Here is a 14,115-nt window from a genome sequence, read left to right on the forward strand (position 1 = left end):
ATGAACGCTGCGGCCAGCAGCTACCCCATGGCCTCCCTGTACGTGGGTGACCTGCACTCGGACGTCACCGAGGCCATGCTGTATGAAAAGTTCAGCCCTGCGGGGCCTGTGCTGTCCATCCGGGTGTGCCGCGATATGATCACCCGCCGCTCCCTGGGCTATGCCTACGTCAACTTCCAGCAGCCGGCCGACGGTGAGTGGAAGCTGCCCACGAATTTTCGGGATCCGGGGTGGGGGTGGGTGGGGGTGGGGGTAGGGTGGGGGTGGGGACTGGGAGCCATCCGCCAGCCAGGTCCCTGCTACCCGCATGGAGGGGCACCACCACTGCAGCCCGTTGCCACAGAAAGCCATGTGGGGAGCCAGGATGCAGGGGTTGAGACCGTGGGATCCTGGCGTCAGAGGACCAGAGTTTCAGTCTGGTTCCCCACCACTTGCTCACTGGGTGACCTTGGGCTCATCAGTGGGGTGGCGGTGGGGTTGGAACCCAAGGAGAATATAAAATGGTTTCAGAAAGGAGTCTCCGTGTCATCCCGCGGTGTGTGTGTGTGTGGTGTGTGTGTGTGTGTGTGGTTTGGTGGAGCTGTGGTCTCTATTCGAATCCCTTGGTGAGCGATCGTGGCCAGGTAACCCTCGTAGGCCTGCCAGAAAGCACGATTGAAATACAATTCTTGCGGAAATTGTAGATTGCAACACTGCTGCCCCTTCCCCTACCGTCACCCTGGACTAAGAATCTGTTTGATTTTTTTTGTGTGCTGATAAGCATCTTTCAAGGCAGGTAGGAAGCAGGGGGATCATTCTATGCGTTCAATTTGAGCAGGCGCTTGAGTTAGCACCACCAGAGCTTCGTGTGCCAGGCCAGCACCCTGATCTGGGTGTTTGCAGCTGTTGGGGGAGGGGGGAGGGGGGAGGGGAGTGCTCTCTGGATGAGGCCTGGTCTGTGGAGAATGGATCTCCATGCAGTCTGGGAAAGCACAGCTACAGAAATCGCTGGCTTGATGGGAATTACCGTTTCACCTGAGAACGGAGCTGTACACTTGTCAAAACCCTTGACTTCCTCCCATCTGAAGGCTGTAGGGCTCCCGAGAAGGAAAAGACTGCAGAAGGTTTGGAGGCCAGGCTGGGCCTGCTGGTGCAGGGCTCTGTGAACCCACATTGGGCCTTGGCTTGAAGCAGTGGAGTGGAGAGGTATGCCGCAGGCGTGGCGGCAGTGGCGAGGCCCGAGGAGACCTAATCAGGGGCTGCACATGACTCCAGATTAAAAAGGAACCACTGCAGAGATCATTACTGGGAGAAACAAGCCGTTCTGTGGCAAAGGGTCTCCGGGTCCTCATTGTCCCTACTTTGCTGTCTGTGAAGCACAGGGAAGGCCACTTGCCCAGGATGCAGCTGAGACCAGAGGATAGGACGTGTTTGGATACACAAGGCACTTGCTCCCATCAATTCAGTGTGCTCTGAGCTGACGTGGTCTGGTCACAGGCACAAAGAAGGTAGCTGAGTGTGGCCTTTTTAGGTGGGAGTAGTGGGTGTGTTGGCAGTTGCCTGCCTTCTTGACGCTTCTGAACAGAAGTCCTGTCACTTATAGTAGCAGAAGCCATTGGTCAGTGTTGTCTGCCAACACATAGCTCTGCAGGCCCTCTCCCTGCTATAAATAAGTGCAGCCCGATTTGTCAGGCTAAGCTGACTTGCTTTCTGCAGCACTGGCTAGAAATAGAAGTTGTGTTGAAATGGGTTCCTTCTCTGCTAATTAGTGAAACACAACACAAATTGGGGGGTCCCAGGCTTTCTATCTCAGCTGGTCATCACAAGCAAGCTCCACTGTGCCTGGACCTTTCCTGATTTGGGTTTGCCCCATCCCCTGCTAACTGACCTCCTCCCCTCCCACTCTGAGGAGAGGCACCTGAAGAAGATGGAAGAAAAGGTGGTTGCAAATGAGTGAAAAGGAGATCCTTCTTGGCTGGCTGAGGGGCAGTTAGGGAATTTTGTTCCCTCTTTAAGTGAGGCAGTGCCTTGAGGCAGAAAACCGCCTGCCTCCCCCCCCCCCCCCCATTCCTTCATGGAGGACATTCCTGGGTAATATTATCATTGCATAAATCAGGGTAAATGGCCACCAGCCCTGCCTGGGTCCTTGTTACTACAGAGTGAAGAGAATTACTCCTGACTGCATGTGATGATACATTTTAGCTTCTGGTTCTTTAAATGGTCTCCATGGTGCATACATGGATTTGATTGGGAAGCTAAGGAACCAAGGCTTTGGGTGGAGAATTTGTTTGGACACCAAGGGATTGGAAGGCCTGAAAATCACCAGGTGCAGGGCCTACGTGCACTGTCTGCTTAGCAGTAAGATGCTGCAGTTTTATCTTTCTTGTCTCGTAATACAAAGGACATTTCTATGTGTGACTATGAATATTTATCTTTTTGGTGATTGAGGCTTTTTATCTGAATCAATTTCTATTCAGAAACTGAAAATATAAGAAATTGGGCTGAAACCAGGGATAGCACAGTTTCAGCCCCAATCACTTGCTCACAGTTTTGTTAATTCGATATTCTGTACTAGCTTCATGTGTATAATAGCATAATGGTTAAACAATGGTGTTTCTTTCTTTTAAAAAAAATACATTTTTATTGATTTCAGAGAGGAAAGGAGAGAGAGAGGGAGGGAGGGAGGGAGGGAGGAAGGAGCATTAATAATGAGAATCATTGATCAGCTGCCTCCTGCATGCCTCATACTGGGGATCAAGCCCATAACCCAGGCATGTGCACTGGCCCTGGAATTGAATCTATGACCTGGTTCATATGACCTCCTGGTTCATAGGTTGATTATCAACCACTGAGCCATGTGGGCCGCCCAGGTGGGTGTTAGTTTCTTAATCATAGTTAGCTGCATCATTTAACCAGCCTGAACGTACGCTTGTTAATTTTATAAAATGGGTAATTTCATTTGTCCCACCTGTCAAGGTGAGTGATAGGCTGCAATGTCTTTTATACATGATAAAAAAGCTTAATCAAAAGGAGGTACAGTAGTCCCTCCTTATTTCCTGTTTTGCTTTCTACATTTTCAGTTACCTGTGGTCAACCGAGGTCCAGAAATATTTTTTTAAAAATATATTTTGTTGATTTTTTACAGAGAGGAAGAGAGAGGGATAGAGAGTTGGAAACATCGATGAGAGAGAATCATTGATCAGCTGCCTCTTGCACACCCCCTACTGGGGATGTGCCCGCAACCAAGGTACATGCCCTTGTCCGGAATCGAACCTGGGACCCTTCAGTCTGCAGGCCGACGCTCTATCCACTGAGCCAAACAAGTCCTGGCTGGTCCAGAAATATTAAATGGAAAATTCCAGAAATAAACAATTCATAAGTTTTAAATTGCACGCCATTCCTAGGAGCGTGATGAGATCTCCCGCCATCCTGCCCAGGACAAGTTATCCTTGTCCAGCATGTTCATGCTCTGTACACTGTCCACCAGTTGGTCAAGTCACTTAGTAGCTGTCTCAGTTATCAGATCGATGGCAGTAATGCAGTGCTTGTGCTCCAGTAACCCTTATTTTACTTGATAATGGCCCCAAAGCACAAGAGTAGTGATGCAGGCAATTCGGATAGACCAAAGAAAAATTGTGAAGTGCTTCCTTTAAGTGAAAAGTTGAGTATAGTACAATAAGATATTTTGAGACAGACCACCTTCTTTATAACTCTCATTACAATGTATTGTGAAAATTGTTTCATTTTACTAGTTACTGTTAATCTCTTACTGTGCCTAATTTATAAATTAAATTTTGCCATAGGTATGTATGTACAGGGGAAAAAAACAGCATAAGGTTTGGTGCCATCCATGGTTTCTGGGGTCCACTGGGGGGGTGTCTTGGAACAAATCCCCACTACTATGTTATCATTTGATCCTGGTGCCATAAGGCCATTTAGATGATCTTGCCTAACTCCCTTACCCAGTACCCAGGATGCAGACCCAGAGGGGTTGAGACTTCAGCCATGAAGTAGATTACTTGGCTAGTACTTATTTTACCCTCAGTAGCAACACAGGCTAGAGGCATTTGATGCCCTTTCATTTTATTTTATTTTTTAATTTTTTTATTTTTTTTAAATCTATTTTTTATTGATTTTTTTTACAGAGAGGAAGGGAGAGGGATAGAGAGCTAGAAACATTGATGAGAGAGAAACATCGATCAGCTGCCTCCTGCACAGTTCCCACAGGGGATGTGCCCGCAACCAAGGTACATGCCCTTGACCAGAATCGAACCCAGGACCTTCCAGTCTGCAGGCTGACGCTCTGTCCACTGAGCCAAACCAGTTCTGGCTGCCCTTTCATTTTAAAAGTTGCCTTTTATCAGAGTTACTACCTTGAAAAGTCCTGGGGTTACCTGTTCCTGGGATAGTGGCAGTTAACCTACGTGAGTTTTATATCCTCGACTGAAATGTGTTTCTCTTGCAGCTGAGCGGGCCTTGGATACTATGAACTTTGATGTGATTAAGGGAAAGCCAATCCGCATCATGTGGTCTCAAAGGGATCCCTCTTTGAGAAAATCTGGTGTGGGAAACGTTTTCATCAAGAACTTGGACAAATCTATAGATAACAAGGCACTTTATGATACTTTTTCTGCGTTTGGAAACATTCTGTCCTGCAAGGTAAACGCGGATTAAATTGAAGCAGAATAACTGTATTCTGAAAACAAGATGAATACTAAATGGGAAACAGCTTGGGTTTTTGGTGCCAGTGCATGTAAATTTTCAAAATTCTGGAAATGGCTCTTAGGCCTAAAAGTTCCCTATAGATAATCTCATGCCACAACCTAGCATAACTAGCAGGTGCTTTTGTGTCTTTGTTCTACCCTCTGCCTGAAATATCCTTCCTGTCTTCTAACTTTGGAAAGCATGAAAAGGTTTCTGTTGGGGGCGGGAACCACAGCAGTGCCTGTGGTTTTCAGGAAGCTGTGTGTAGTCATTTTAGAAGCATAAACTCACCTTCATTTTCTCTGCACCTGTTTATGTGGAGAATTGCTAACAACTTGTGTGGTGGTTGTTTACATGTCTAACCCCACACCAGACTGAAATTCTGTTATGGGCTTAAAAAAATGGTTTGTCTTTCTGTAGCACTGAATTTTACACCCAGATCTCAGCGTTTTTAATGAAGGAAACATTTAGATATTGTAGAAGCAGCTTGATATAGTGGCTACCATTTGTAAATGGAACATTACTGAGTACCTGATGCTGTGGTGAGGGTTAGAAAAACCTTAATTGCTGTAGTCTCCTGCAGTTTGCCCCTGGGTGGGCTAAAAGCCTCAGACATGGGAGACCCTGAGTAAGAGACCAGATGGTTCTTGAGTCTCGGGAGCTGTCCAGTGGCATTAACGTGGCCTGCCTTGTCTTTGACAGGTGGTGTGTGACGAGAACGGCTCTAATGGTTATGCCTTCATTCACTTCAAGACCCAAGAGGCTGCAGACAAGGCCATCGAGAAGATGAACGGCATGCTCCTCAATGACCGCAAAGTGTGAGTGTCCCAGTCTGGAGCAACAGCCATCGCATGAGCCAGCCATGGCCCCACCTCGGTATTAACTGACACACACAAGGCAGCTCCTGGTTCTCTCGGCCCAAGTGTGGCCTGCTCCTAACTCTCCACTCCTGGGCTGGTGAGTCTTCTTGCCGAGCCATGGCAGCCCTTGTGACTCGCCAAAGGTAGGCTTCCTGCCCGAGCCATGGCCTGCCGTCTCTCCCTTACAAGTACATGTCTGGGCTTTATGATCATTGGCACCTGGGCTGGCTGGAAGACAGCTCTAAGCCCACTCTGAGCAGGGGTCTTGGCCAGCAGCAGAGTGGAGAAGGCTCTGGGCTTACCAGGAGCTATATATTAGCCATGTGACCTTGGTCTGTCCATGGGGTCACTTGCCAAATTGTCCCTAGATCTCCTCTTGGCTAATTTATGACTCAGTAGCCTTTTAACACAGTCTGGCTCCACAGTAATCCTTAATTTGGTTACAATAAAAAAATCTCATCCCATCTCAGAAGACACTATAATAGACCTTGTTGCTTTGGTGTGGTTTATTACAGAATGGAGATATGGAGATCTTAGCTAAACCATCAGGGAGAGGAGAATAGAGGATAGGAGAGGAGAAGAGACAATAAGTCTTGGGTATAATAAACAAAAATCATTTCTGTTCTTTGCATTGTTGAGCAGACCAGGGGATGGGTTACATTGATAATGTGTGTGTGCAAAGATCACACTAGAGGGAAATCTAAAGATATTCAATGTATGGATATATTCCTATTAAGTATAAACAACAACTAGAAGAATAAAGTGAAAAATTAAAGGTAGCTCACTCCAGCAATTTCACTCCTCAGATTAACCACTGTTAACAGTTTGGTTTGTGTCCTTCCAGACCTTTTCTATGCATTTACATAGATGCACAGAAATGGACGTTTAAAAAACATGGTCATCAGGTTTCTTCACGAAGGCAGTGTGATGTGGTAGGAGTAGCCTGGTGTGAACCAGGAGCCCTGGGGCTGGTCCCTGCAGGACAGTCCTGCTTCTTTTTCTTTCGATGGGGAGTTGGGCATTTCTGAGCTTGCTTTCTTGGTGGTTGGACTGGGACTTGTGTTTTAACCTCTCCTGTCAGCCTTTAACCTGCATTCCTTTGGGTCCCTGGAAATCATGGTTTGTTCCTCTGGATGATCACTTGTTTTTCATGGGTTCCTTTTAGGTTTGTGGGCAGATTCAAATCTCGGAAAGAGCGGGAAGCCGAGCTTGGGGCCAAAGCCAAGGAATTCACTAATGTGTATATCAAAAACTTTGGGGAAGAGGTGGATGATGAGAGTCTGAAAGAGCTGTTCAGCCAGTTTGGTGAGTCAGGTCCTTTGGCCCATGTGCCCTCTTTCATAGTCCACCAGACCTGGACTTCATCTGTTTTCAATGAAGAGAAGAGGGCACCTAGACCCAGAAGTAAAATACCTTGCATGACAAAAGGTCACAGGGTAGCTAAGAATAGATTCCAGGCCTCAGCTCTTAGCTTTACCTCGTCCAAGCTCCAAGGCCATCTCGGCAGCTTGGTCAGAATTAGAAGGCCAGGCACAGTGTCTCTTAGTAGTCCATCTGGGTTCAGCAAGAGGTTGCTTCAAGTGGGCTCCTTGAACTGTGGTACAGATGCAACTATGGAACAGATGGTGTTACTAATAGTTCTGTCCTTTGGTAATAGGTAAGACCTTAAGTGTCAAGGTGATGAGAGATCCCACTGGGAAATCCAAAGGCTTTGGCTTTGTGAGTTACGAAAAACACGAGGATGCCAATAAGGTGAGAGTACCACCAGGGTGGGGAAAATGTTATAGGAAGTGGCTCCAGAGTGCGGCTAGGGCCTTGGTAGCGTAGAGCTGGAATTATCTCAGTGTCTGGTAGTGAGGCATGGCCGCCTTAAGGGGTTTTACATGTTACTGTATCAGTTAACTGTTTTCAAAGCAGTTGGCACATACCTGTCACCTTAGCTCTTCGATTTTGCAAGTTGAAAATAGGACAGGTGTTTGTTCCCATTCATAGACAAGGGAACTATGGGCCAGAGAGTTTGTGATTTGATAAAAGAACAACAGCTACCTGTGGGCGAAGCACTGTGCTAGGCCCTCAACATGTATCATTTAGTACCCACAAAAGAACTGAATCTAATGACAGCCAGATGATCAAGCCAGGCTGGTGTCTGCTACGGTTGTATATATACAACTGCTATTTCCCCCCTATGTTATCTGGGCCAATAACCCATCTAAATATTAACCCTATGTTATTGATGAGGTGATCTGAATTTGCATAGCTGACTTCAGAGACAGAGTAAAATTAGTTTTTAGCCCTAAAGGAAGATTTCTGGTGGGTCTTACACATCTCCAGAGCAAGGCCCCTGCCTCTGCATCCTTATTTATTTATTTATTTATTTATTTATTTATTTATTTATACAAATTCACATTTTATTTACATCAAAATAAACTGTACAAAATTGACTTTCTTCACCAAAAATAACAGCAATATTTTCTGTATTATTCCTAGGTAAACTACAGAACACATTTTTGTAGGTTGTCTAGGTTTTGCTTATAAATCAAGAAGAGGCAGTAGATACAGTCACGGAAAAAGACAGAATAAAACGGACCAATCTGTTGTCAATATCCATGGCTGCATCCTGTTTTAAAGGTGCACATTTATTTTTTCTTCTTTAGGCTGTGGAAGAGATGAATGGAAAAGAAATCAGTGGGAAAGTCATTTTTGTAGGCCGTGCACAGAAGAAAGTGGAACGGCAGGCCGAGTTAAAACGGAAATTTGAACAGCTAAAACAGGAGAGAATTAGTCGATACCAGGTGAGAGGTGGTCTTGGCACAGCCTCCCAACAAGGAATTTACTATGTGTGTTGGCAGAGCACCCAGATATTTAGCAGGCTTTCTCGGGGACTTGGAGCCTGCTCACCATCTTCAGGCTTAAAAGGATATGCCTACCAGATACAGCAGTAATTCTAGAACAGAGACCAAAGAGATTAATTTATTCCTTTAGGGACTCTGCTCCAGGAGCCTCAGTCTTAGTTATGTGGGCTCCTTTTATTTAAATGATACGCATTTGTTTGGAATGGTGGCAAGGGAGAGCTCTGCTGGGATGAGTGGTCAGCCAGAGCAGCTGTGAGGAGATGATAATAGCATGTGAGTACATGGTGCTCCTATCAGAGTCTTAGCAGCAGTGTCTCAACTTTGAGCCTGCATCCAGTCCCCTGCACGGCTTGGTAAAACACGATTGCTGCCCCAGCTGGTGTAGCTGGGTTGGGCGGTGCCCCACTCTCTGAGAGGCTGCCACTTGATTCCTAGTCAGGGCACAAGCTCAGGTTGTGGCCTCAATCCCTGTTAGGGGGCGTGCAGGAGGCAGCTTATCGACGTTTCTCTCTGCTTCTCCCTTCCTCTCTCTAAAAACCAGTAAAAACAAACACACATGGGTTGCTGGGCCCCAGAGTTCATTAGGTTTGGATTCTGGCCTGAGATTTTACTTTCCAAACAAGTACCCAAAGATGCTGGTGCTGCTGGTCTGAGGTCCACATTTTGAGAACCCACTATCTATGGAATATATGTGGGAGGGGAGAGGGAGCGGGGGGAGGTAAAAAAAAAAAAAAGAAGACTAATAGTGATTCTTCTGCTGTAGGGGGTGAACCTCTACATTAAGAACTTGGATGACACTATTGATGATGAGAAGTTAAGGAAAGAGTTTTCTCCTTTCGGATCCATCACCAGTGCTAAGGTATTTTAAACTGAGATTCTCGGATTGAAAGCAGAAGCTGTAATCATTTAGCGTTTTATTGGCATTGGTTTCATTGATGGAATAGTATCTAAATTGTGTTCATTTCTGAGAGTAGCTACCACATTAATCTAACAAATTCCTCCTGGCATTCAATTAGCCATCTGAGTGTATGCTCTGGAGAATGACAATTCATTAGGTTATTACTGCGCTGTCTTGCCTCCCAAGTCCTGGGTATAGTGATGAATATGAGTCCCTCACTGCCAACTCCCCAGAGCACCTGAATCTTTCCCATTCTTTGCTGCTTCGTGCTAGTGTGGGGACAGATGGTGCCACAGAAAAGCAGAGGAAATCCAGACGGGTTGTTTTTCATTTGTCTTGCGGCCTGTCTCTACAGCTCTGCCACATTTTCTCCCCGAACGAAGGTATTGTGAGGATTTTAGAGCTGGGGTGAGAATTTCCATCCTGGTCTGAGAAAGAAGGGAAGATGAGTAGGAAGTTTGTTTTTTCCATGCTTCGAAATTTGCCTCACTTGCTTGATTTTTCTTTGATAATCAAATCATCTGAGTTAGCAGGGTAAGTATGTGAACTCCATTTTAAAATCAAGGAATCTGGGTCCTTGAGCAAGAGAATGTTAGTTATATCAGTATGGTGTGCTGTGGTTTTGGCACATTGGGATGATGACAGGGTCTGAAAGTTCTGGGTCATAGCCTGTTGCAGACTCTAGTCCTGCTCAGCAGCGGTGCAGCAGGTGTCGCAAAGTCCTCTAGGTGATGAGAAAGGAGGCCGGCTGAGCCTGTGAAGACTAAGGTCCTGGCGCTTACCTTAAGTCACTCACAACCTGGGAGTGTCGTCAGTTATAGCAGGGAGGTGGCCAGAGACCGCTGTGCAGTTTCTCTGGTTGTTCTTCCCTTCCGTCTTATCACCCTCTTGACTGCCTATCAGTGCAAGGAATGCTAGTCTCCTTGCTAATAAGCACAGTAGTCCAGTTGGCATTGACAAGAAGAGAGCAAAAGAACCATGTCTTGAAGTTTCATAGGCATCATTTTCATGATCAAGGTGTCTTGATCTTAGCTTGTTGGCCCGTTTCATAGGTATAGAGTTGTTGGGTTAACAACTTTTACTGCCATGTCCTTTACTGCCATGTCCTCCCCTTCAGGAGGCTCTCCAGGCACACACACATTCATATTGCTACCAGTACTTGTGAACAGACAGGCCAGGGGAAGTAATGAACCTTTTCAGGTGGAAAAAGACTGCCTGAACCAGTGGGCATGTGACTTTGTAGCTATTTGCCTCATGGACATTGAGGCTCAGAGGAGAAGTGTTTTGTTAACGTTGTGCAGCTTAGAAGTTGCAGAGCCAGGACTAGAATCCAACTGTCTTCCAACTGGTCATTTTTCCGCTGTTACTCCCATTGAATAGCAGTCATTGGTTTTAATTCCTTCCTACATGTAGTATTTCCAAAGCAGATCCTGACCGTGCTAACAGCTGATAAAATTTTCTTCACCGAAGTCTTAGGCAGATGAATTCTACAATTATATTGCTTGACATTAACTCCAAATCTCTTGTGAGTACCTAGAGATCGCTGTGCTCCAGGATGGGAGGAAACATCTTTCAGTTCCAGGTTTTTAAACCATTAGCCATTTCATAGTGTTTGGGAACTTTAGAACCTAACCAAGAAAATGCCTAAGTCCTTAGAAGTTGTGACTCAATTGTTCTGGAACAGGGTGAACAACCCTTCTCCTAGACCTGATTTCTCTTTCAGCAGAACCTAGGTTTTCTGATTCTTAATAGCTGCTTGGACTTAGAACACCTTTTTTTCTAAAGCTGGTCTCCTTTTTGTAGGTAATGCTGGAGGATGGGAGAAGCAAAGGGTTTGGCTTTGTCTGCTTCTCATCTCCTGAAGAGGCTACCAAAGCAGTCACTGAGATGAATGGACGCATCGTGGGCTCCAAGCCACTGTATGTTGCCCTGGCCCAGAGGAAGGAAGAGCGAAAGGCTCACCTGACCAACCAGTATATGCAGCGGGTGGCTGGAATGAGAGCACTCCCTGCCAATGGCATCTTAAATCAGTTCCAGCCTGCAGCTGGTGGCTATTTTGTGCCAGCAGTTCCACAGGTGAGTCTGCTACACATTCATGGCTCCGGAACCTGCACACTGATGGTGGCTCCTGCAATCGTCGGGGATATCAGAGTTCTAGAATGATAGGGAAGGGTCTTTCAAATGACATGAAGATTTATCCATGGTCATTTGTACAGTGGCAGGGATAAAAGAAAATACTCTCCATTAGCTGACCTTTTGAGTAGAGAGAGCGCCTCTTCCTGAATTAGCCAAGGCTTGGTAGTGAGGTCAGATGCTTCTCGAGTGTGGACTCAGGTCCTTGAAATAAAATGGCTTGGGTGCTCTCTCTTACAGGCTCAGGGAAGGCCTCCATATTATACACGTAACCAGATAGCACAAATGAGACCTAATCCACGCTGGCAGCAAGGTGGGAGACCTCAAGGTAGGTGGCGGGAAACGGATTGATTACCCAGGATATTCCTCCTGGTCTCCCCTGCCTCTCCTTCTTGCCCCACCTCTGAGATGCAGCCTAAGTTCTGGTCCACATCATTTGTTCCTGATGCGCAACTTTTGTCTTTTCACCAGGCTTCCAAGGAATGCCAAGTGCTATACGCCAGTCTGGGCCTCGTCCAACTCTTCGCCATCTGGCTCCAACTGGTAATGCTCCGGCCTCTCGTGGTCTCCCTACTACTGCTCAGAGAGTCGGTGAGCAAACTGGCCTTGAGATGCATGGCCTGGGGAGGAGGGATCATGATGACTAGGCTCTGCCCAGGGTTGGGTCAGTTTGTTGGCTCATCTTTGAGTCCTGGTTCTGTAATCTTAGCTGTGTGCGTAGGTAGGTCAAAGGGGCAGAGAAACAGTTCATTCTAGTAGTGCTGGTTACTTTTAAGAGTCTTTGCTTATTGGTGAGCCATGTGAACAAGATTAGTGGTAGAAGTTGGTTAGCTGAATGACTAGAGGTAGCCCGTTCTTCTGGGTGGAGTTGGGAGAGTTAAGGAAAGAAACGCTTCTTTACAAAGTATGTCATATATTCCAGGAGGTGTAAAGAGTTGTATGTTATCTGTTGGCTGCTCCTTGAGAGCAGCAGTAGAGGCCCCATGTGTGATGTGTTTGAACATACTTTGGAATTTCTCCTTCTGTGGGGCGTGGCCAGTTGGACATCTGCCAACACTGATGTGCATTTGCTGGTCTGTTGTAGGGTCTGAGTGCCCGGACCGCTTGGCTATGGACTTTGGTGGGGCTGGTGCCGCCCAGCAAGGGCTGACTGACAGCTGCCAGTCTGGAGGTGGTATTGGATGCACACAGAATGGGGAAAGATGGGATTTGACGGGTCTTTGCCCAGGCTGATGGGGCTTTAATTTTACTTGTTCTTTTCCTAAGGTGTTCCCACAGCTGTGCAGAACTTAGCACCTCGCGCTGCTGTGGCTACTGCTGCTCCTCGGGCTGTTGCACCTTACAAGTATGCCTCCAATGTCCGCAGCCCTCACCCTGCCATACCACCTCTGCAGGTGGGTCCACCAAACACCGCTAAAGGATTTCCCCCATTCCCCTGCGACTTAAAAGATGCCTTGCTTTGATTCTTTAAATAGGTGTTAAATGCCTGCTCTGTGTCAGGATGCTGTGTCGTATGTGTGACACTGCCCTTGAGGGGCCCTCTAGAGGGCCAGAGGGGGCTTAAAGGTGTTCTTCCTGAAACAGTTCGCTTGGATATGCCCCAGAGGAGACTGCTAGTGCTTCCTGCTTTCCTTTTTATAACATAATGTGTGTTCATTCAGCTCATTGAGCTTCCATTTCTCTTTCACCTCCAATGGCTTAGTTGGATCCTTAGCTGCTCTGTAAGGTAATCAGTAAATCAAGGCAGGAAAGAACTTCATGTCACAGAATTCAGCCTCAGAGGAGTTGAGTTGAGGTGGGCAGTTGGACCCAGATATTAGGTTGTCTAAGCTGGAACTTGCTATCTCTGGAGCTGTGCCACCCAGGCAAGCCACGCCGCAACTGGTTTGTTGAAAAGCCCAGTAGCACTTTGCTTGGAGGAGACACACCAGCCTTGGAGACACACCAGGAGCTGCTTCCTCCTGCTCCATGCCCTTGGAAGTTGAATACTCCCCAGAACTTGATGCTATGTGAAACATTTTTTGCCTACAAGGCCCTACTTTTAGAGCTCTAACTGGCATTGACCTTGCATGTTGATAGTCCTCAAGTATTTGATACAATAAAAACATATTGGTACAATAAAGGTTATGTGGGATGTAATTATAAATGGTTTGATATGCATACCCTTTGACCTGGTCCTTACGAGGAATTCACTCTAAAGGAAAAAACTAATTTTTAGAAAAAGGCTATACATACACATGTTCACTGTACCTTATTTATTAACAAGGTTTTGAATTCTTGGGTAAACAGCCTTAAATAAATCAAAATTATTTGATAGATGGTTGCCAAGCATTATAGGTTGTTTTATTTCCCTTCCAACAGCATGCTGTTCTTAGGGTAGTTGGCTGTGTGTCTGTGCCCACACCACGATTCCTCACCGCACACTCTGTACCCCTCAAGACTGCAGTTAGTTCCTTGACAGCAAAGACAACTACTCCACCTCCTTTTTCACATAGTCGACTTGCAGGTGTTGAACGGTCACGCTCTTGATGACCCTCCAGTGTCTTTCCTTGGTGCTAACCCGCTGCCTCTCCTGGTTCCCAGGCACCCCAGCCTGCGGTCCATGTGCAGGGGCAGGAGCCCCTGACCGCCTCCATGCTGGCCGCAGCACCCCCCCAGGAACAGAAGCAGATGCTGGGTACGTGCTTGC

At 46.6% G+C, this 14,115-nt stretch overlaps 1 protein-coding gene and 1 non-coding gene across 7 annotated transcripts in view; both read left to right on the plus strand.

Annotated features, from left to right (window-relative positions):
- The window catches only part of PABPC4 (poly(A) binding protein cytoplasmic 4), a 20,139-nt gene continuing 6,024 nt past the window's right edge, over positions 1–14,115 (plus strand). For 3 of the 6 annotated variants that reach the window (XM_045584823.1, XM_036443790.2, XM_036443788.2), the window contains exons 1-13: positions 1–193; positions 4,445–4,638; positions 5,386–5,501; positions 6,709–6,848; positions 7,201–7,295; positions 8,198–8,335; positions 9,159–9,254; positions 11,097–11,369; positions 11,667–11,754; positions 11,898–12,017; positions 12,511–12,597; positions 12,693–12,820; positions 14,010–14,103. In XM_045584823.1, coding sequence (XP_045440779.1) covers positions 1–193; positions 4,445–4,638; positions 5,386–5,501; positions 6,709–6,848; positions 7,201–7,295; positions 8,198–8,335; positions 9,159–9,254; positions 11,097–11,369; positions 11,667–11,754; positions 11,898–12,017; positions 12,511–12,597; positions 12,693–12,820; positions 14,010–14,103 — 1,762 coding nt within the window. The remainder of the gene's footprint in view (positions 194–4,444; positions 4,639–5,385; positions 5,502–6,708; positions 6,849–7,200; positions 7,296–8,197; positions 8,336–9,158; positions 9,255–11,096; positions 11,370–11,666; positions 11,755–11,897; positions 12,018–12,510; positions 12,598–12,692; positions 12,821–14,009; positions 14,104–14,115) is intronic. The other 3 variants (XM_036443792.2, XM_036443793.2, XM_036443794.2) reach the window with 3 other exon arrangements.
- Positions 9,528–9,661, plus strand: LOC118725149. Its single transcript, XR_004989889.1, has one exon. It is a non-coding gene; the product is annotated as a small nucleolar RNA SNORA55 (small nucleolar RNA).

Source organism: Pipistrellus kuhlii, unplaced genomic scaffold, assembly GCF_014108245.1.
Source record: "Pipistrellus kuhlii isolate mPipKuh1 unplaced genomic scaffold, mPipKuh1.p scaffold_m20_p_2, whole genome shotgun sequence".
Classification (NCBI taxonomy): Eukaryota; Metazoa; Chordata; class Mammalia; order Chiroptera; family Vespertilionidae; genus Pipistrellus; species Pipistrellus kuhlii.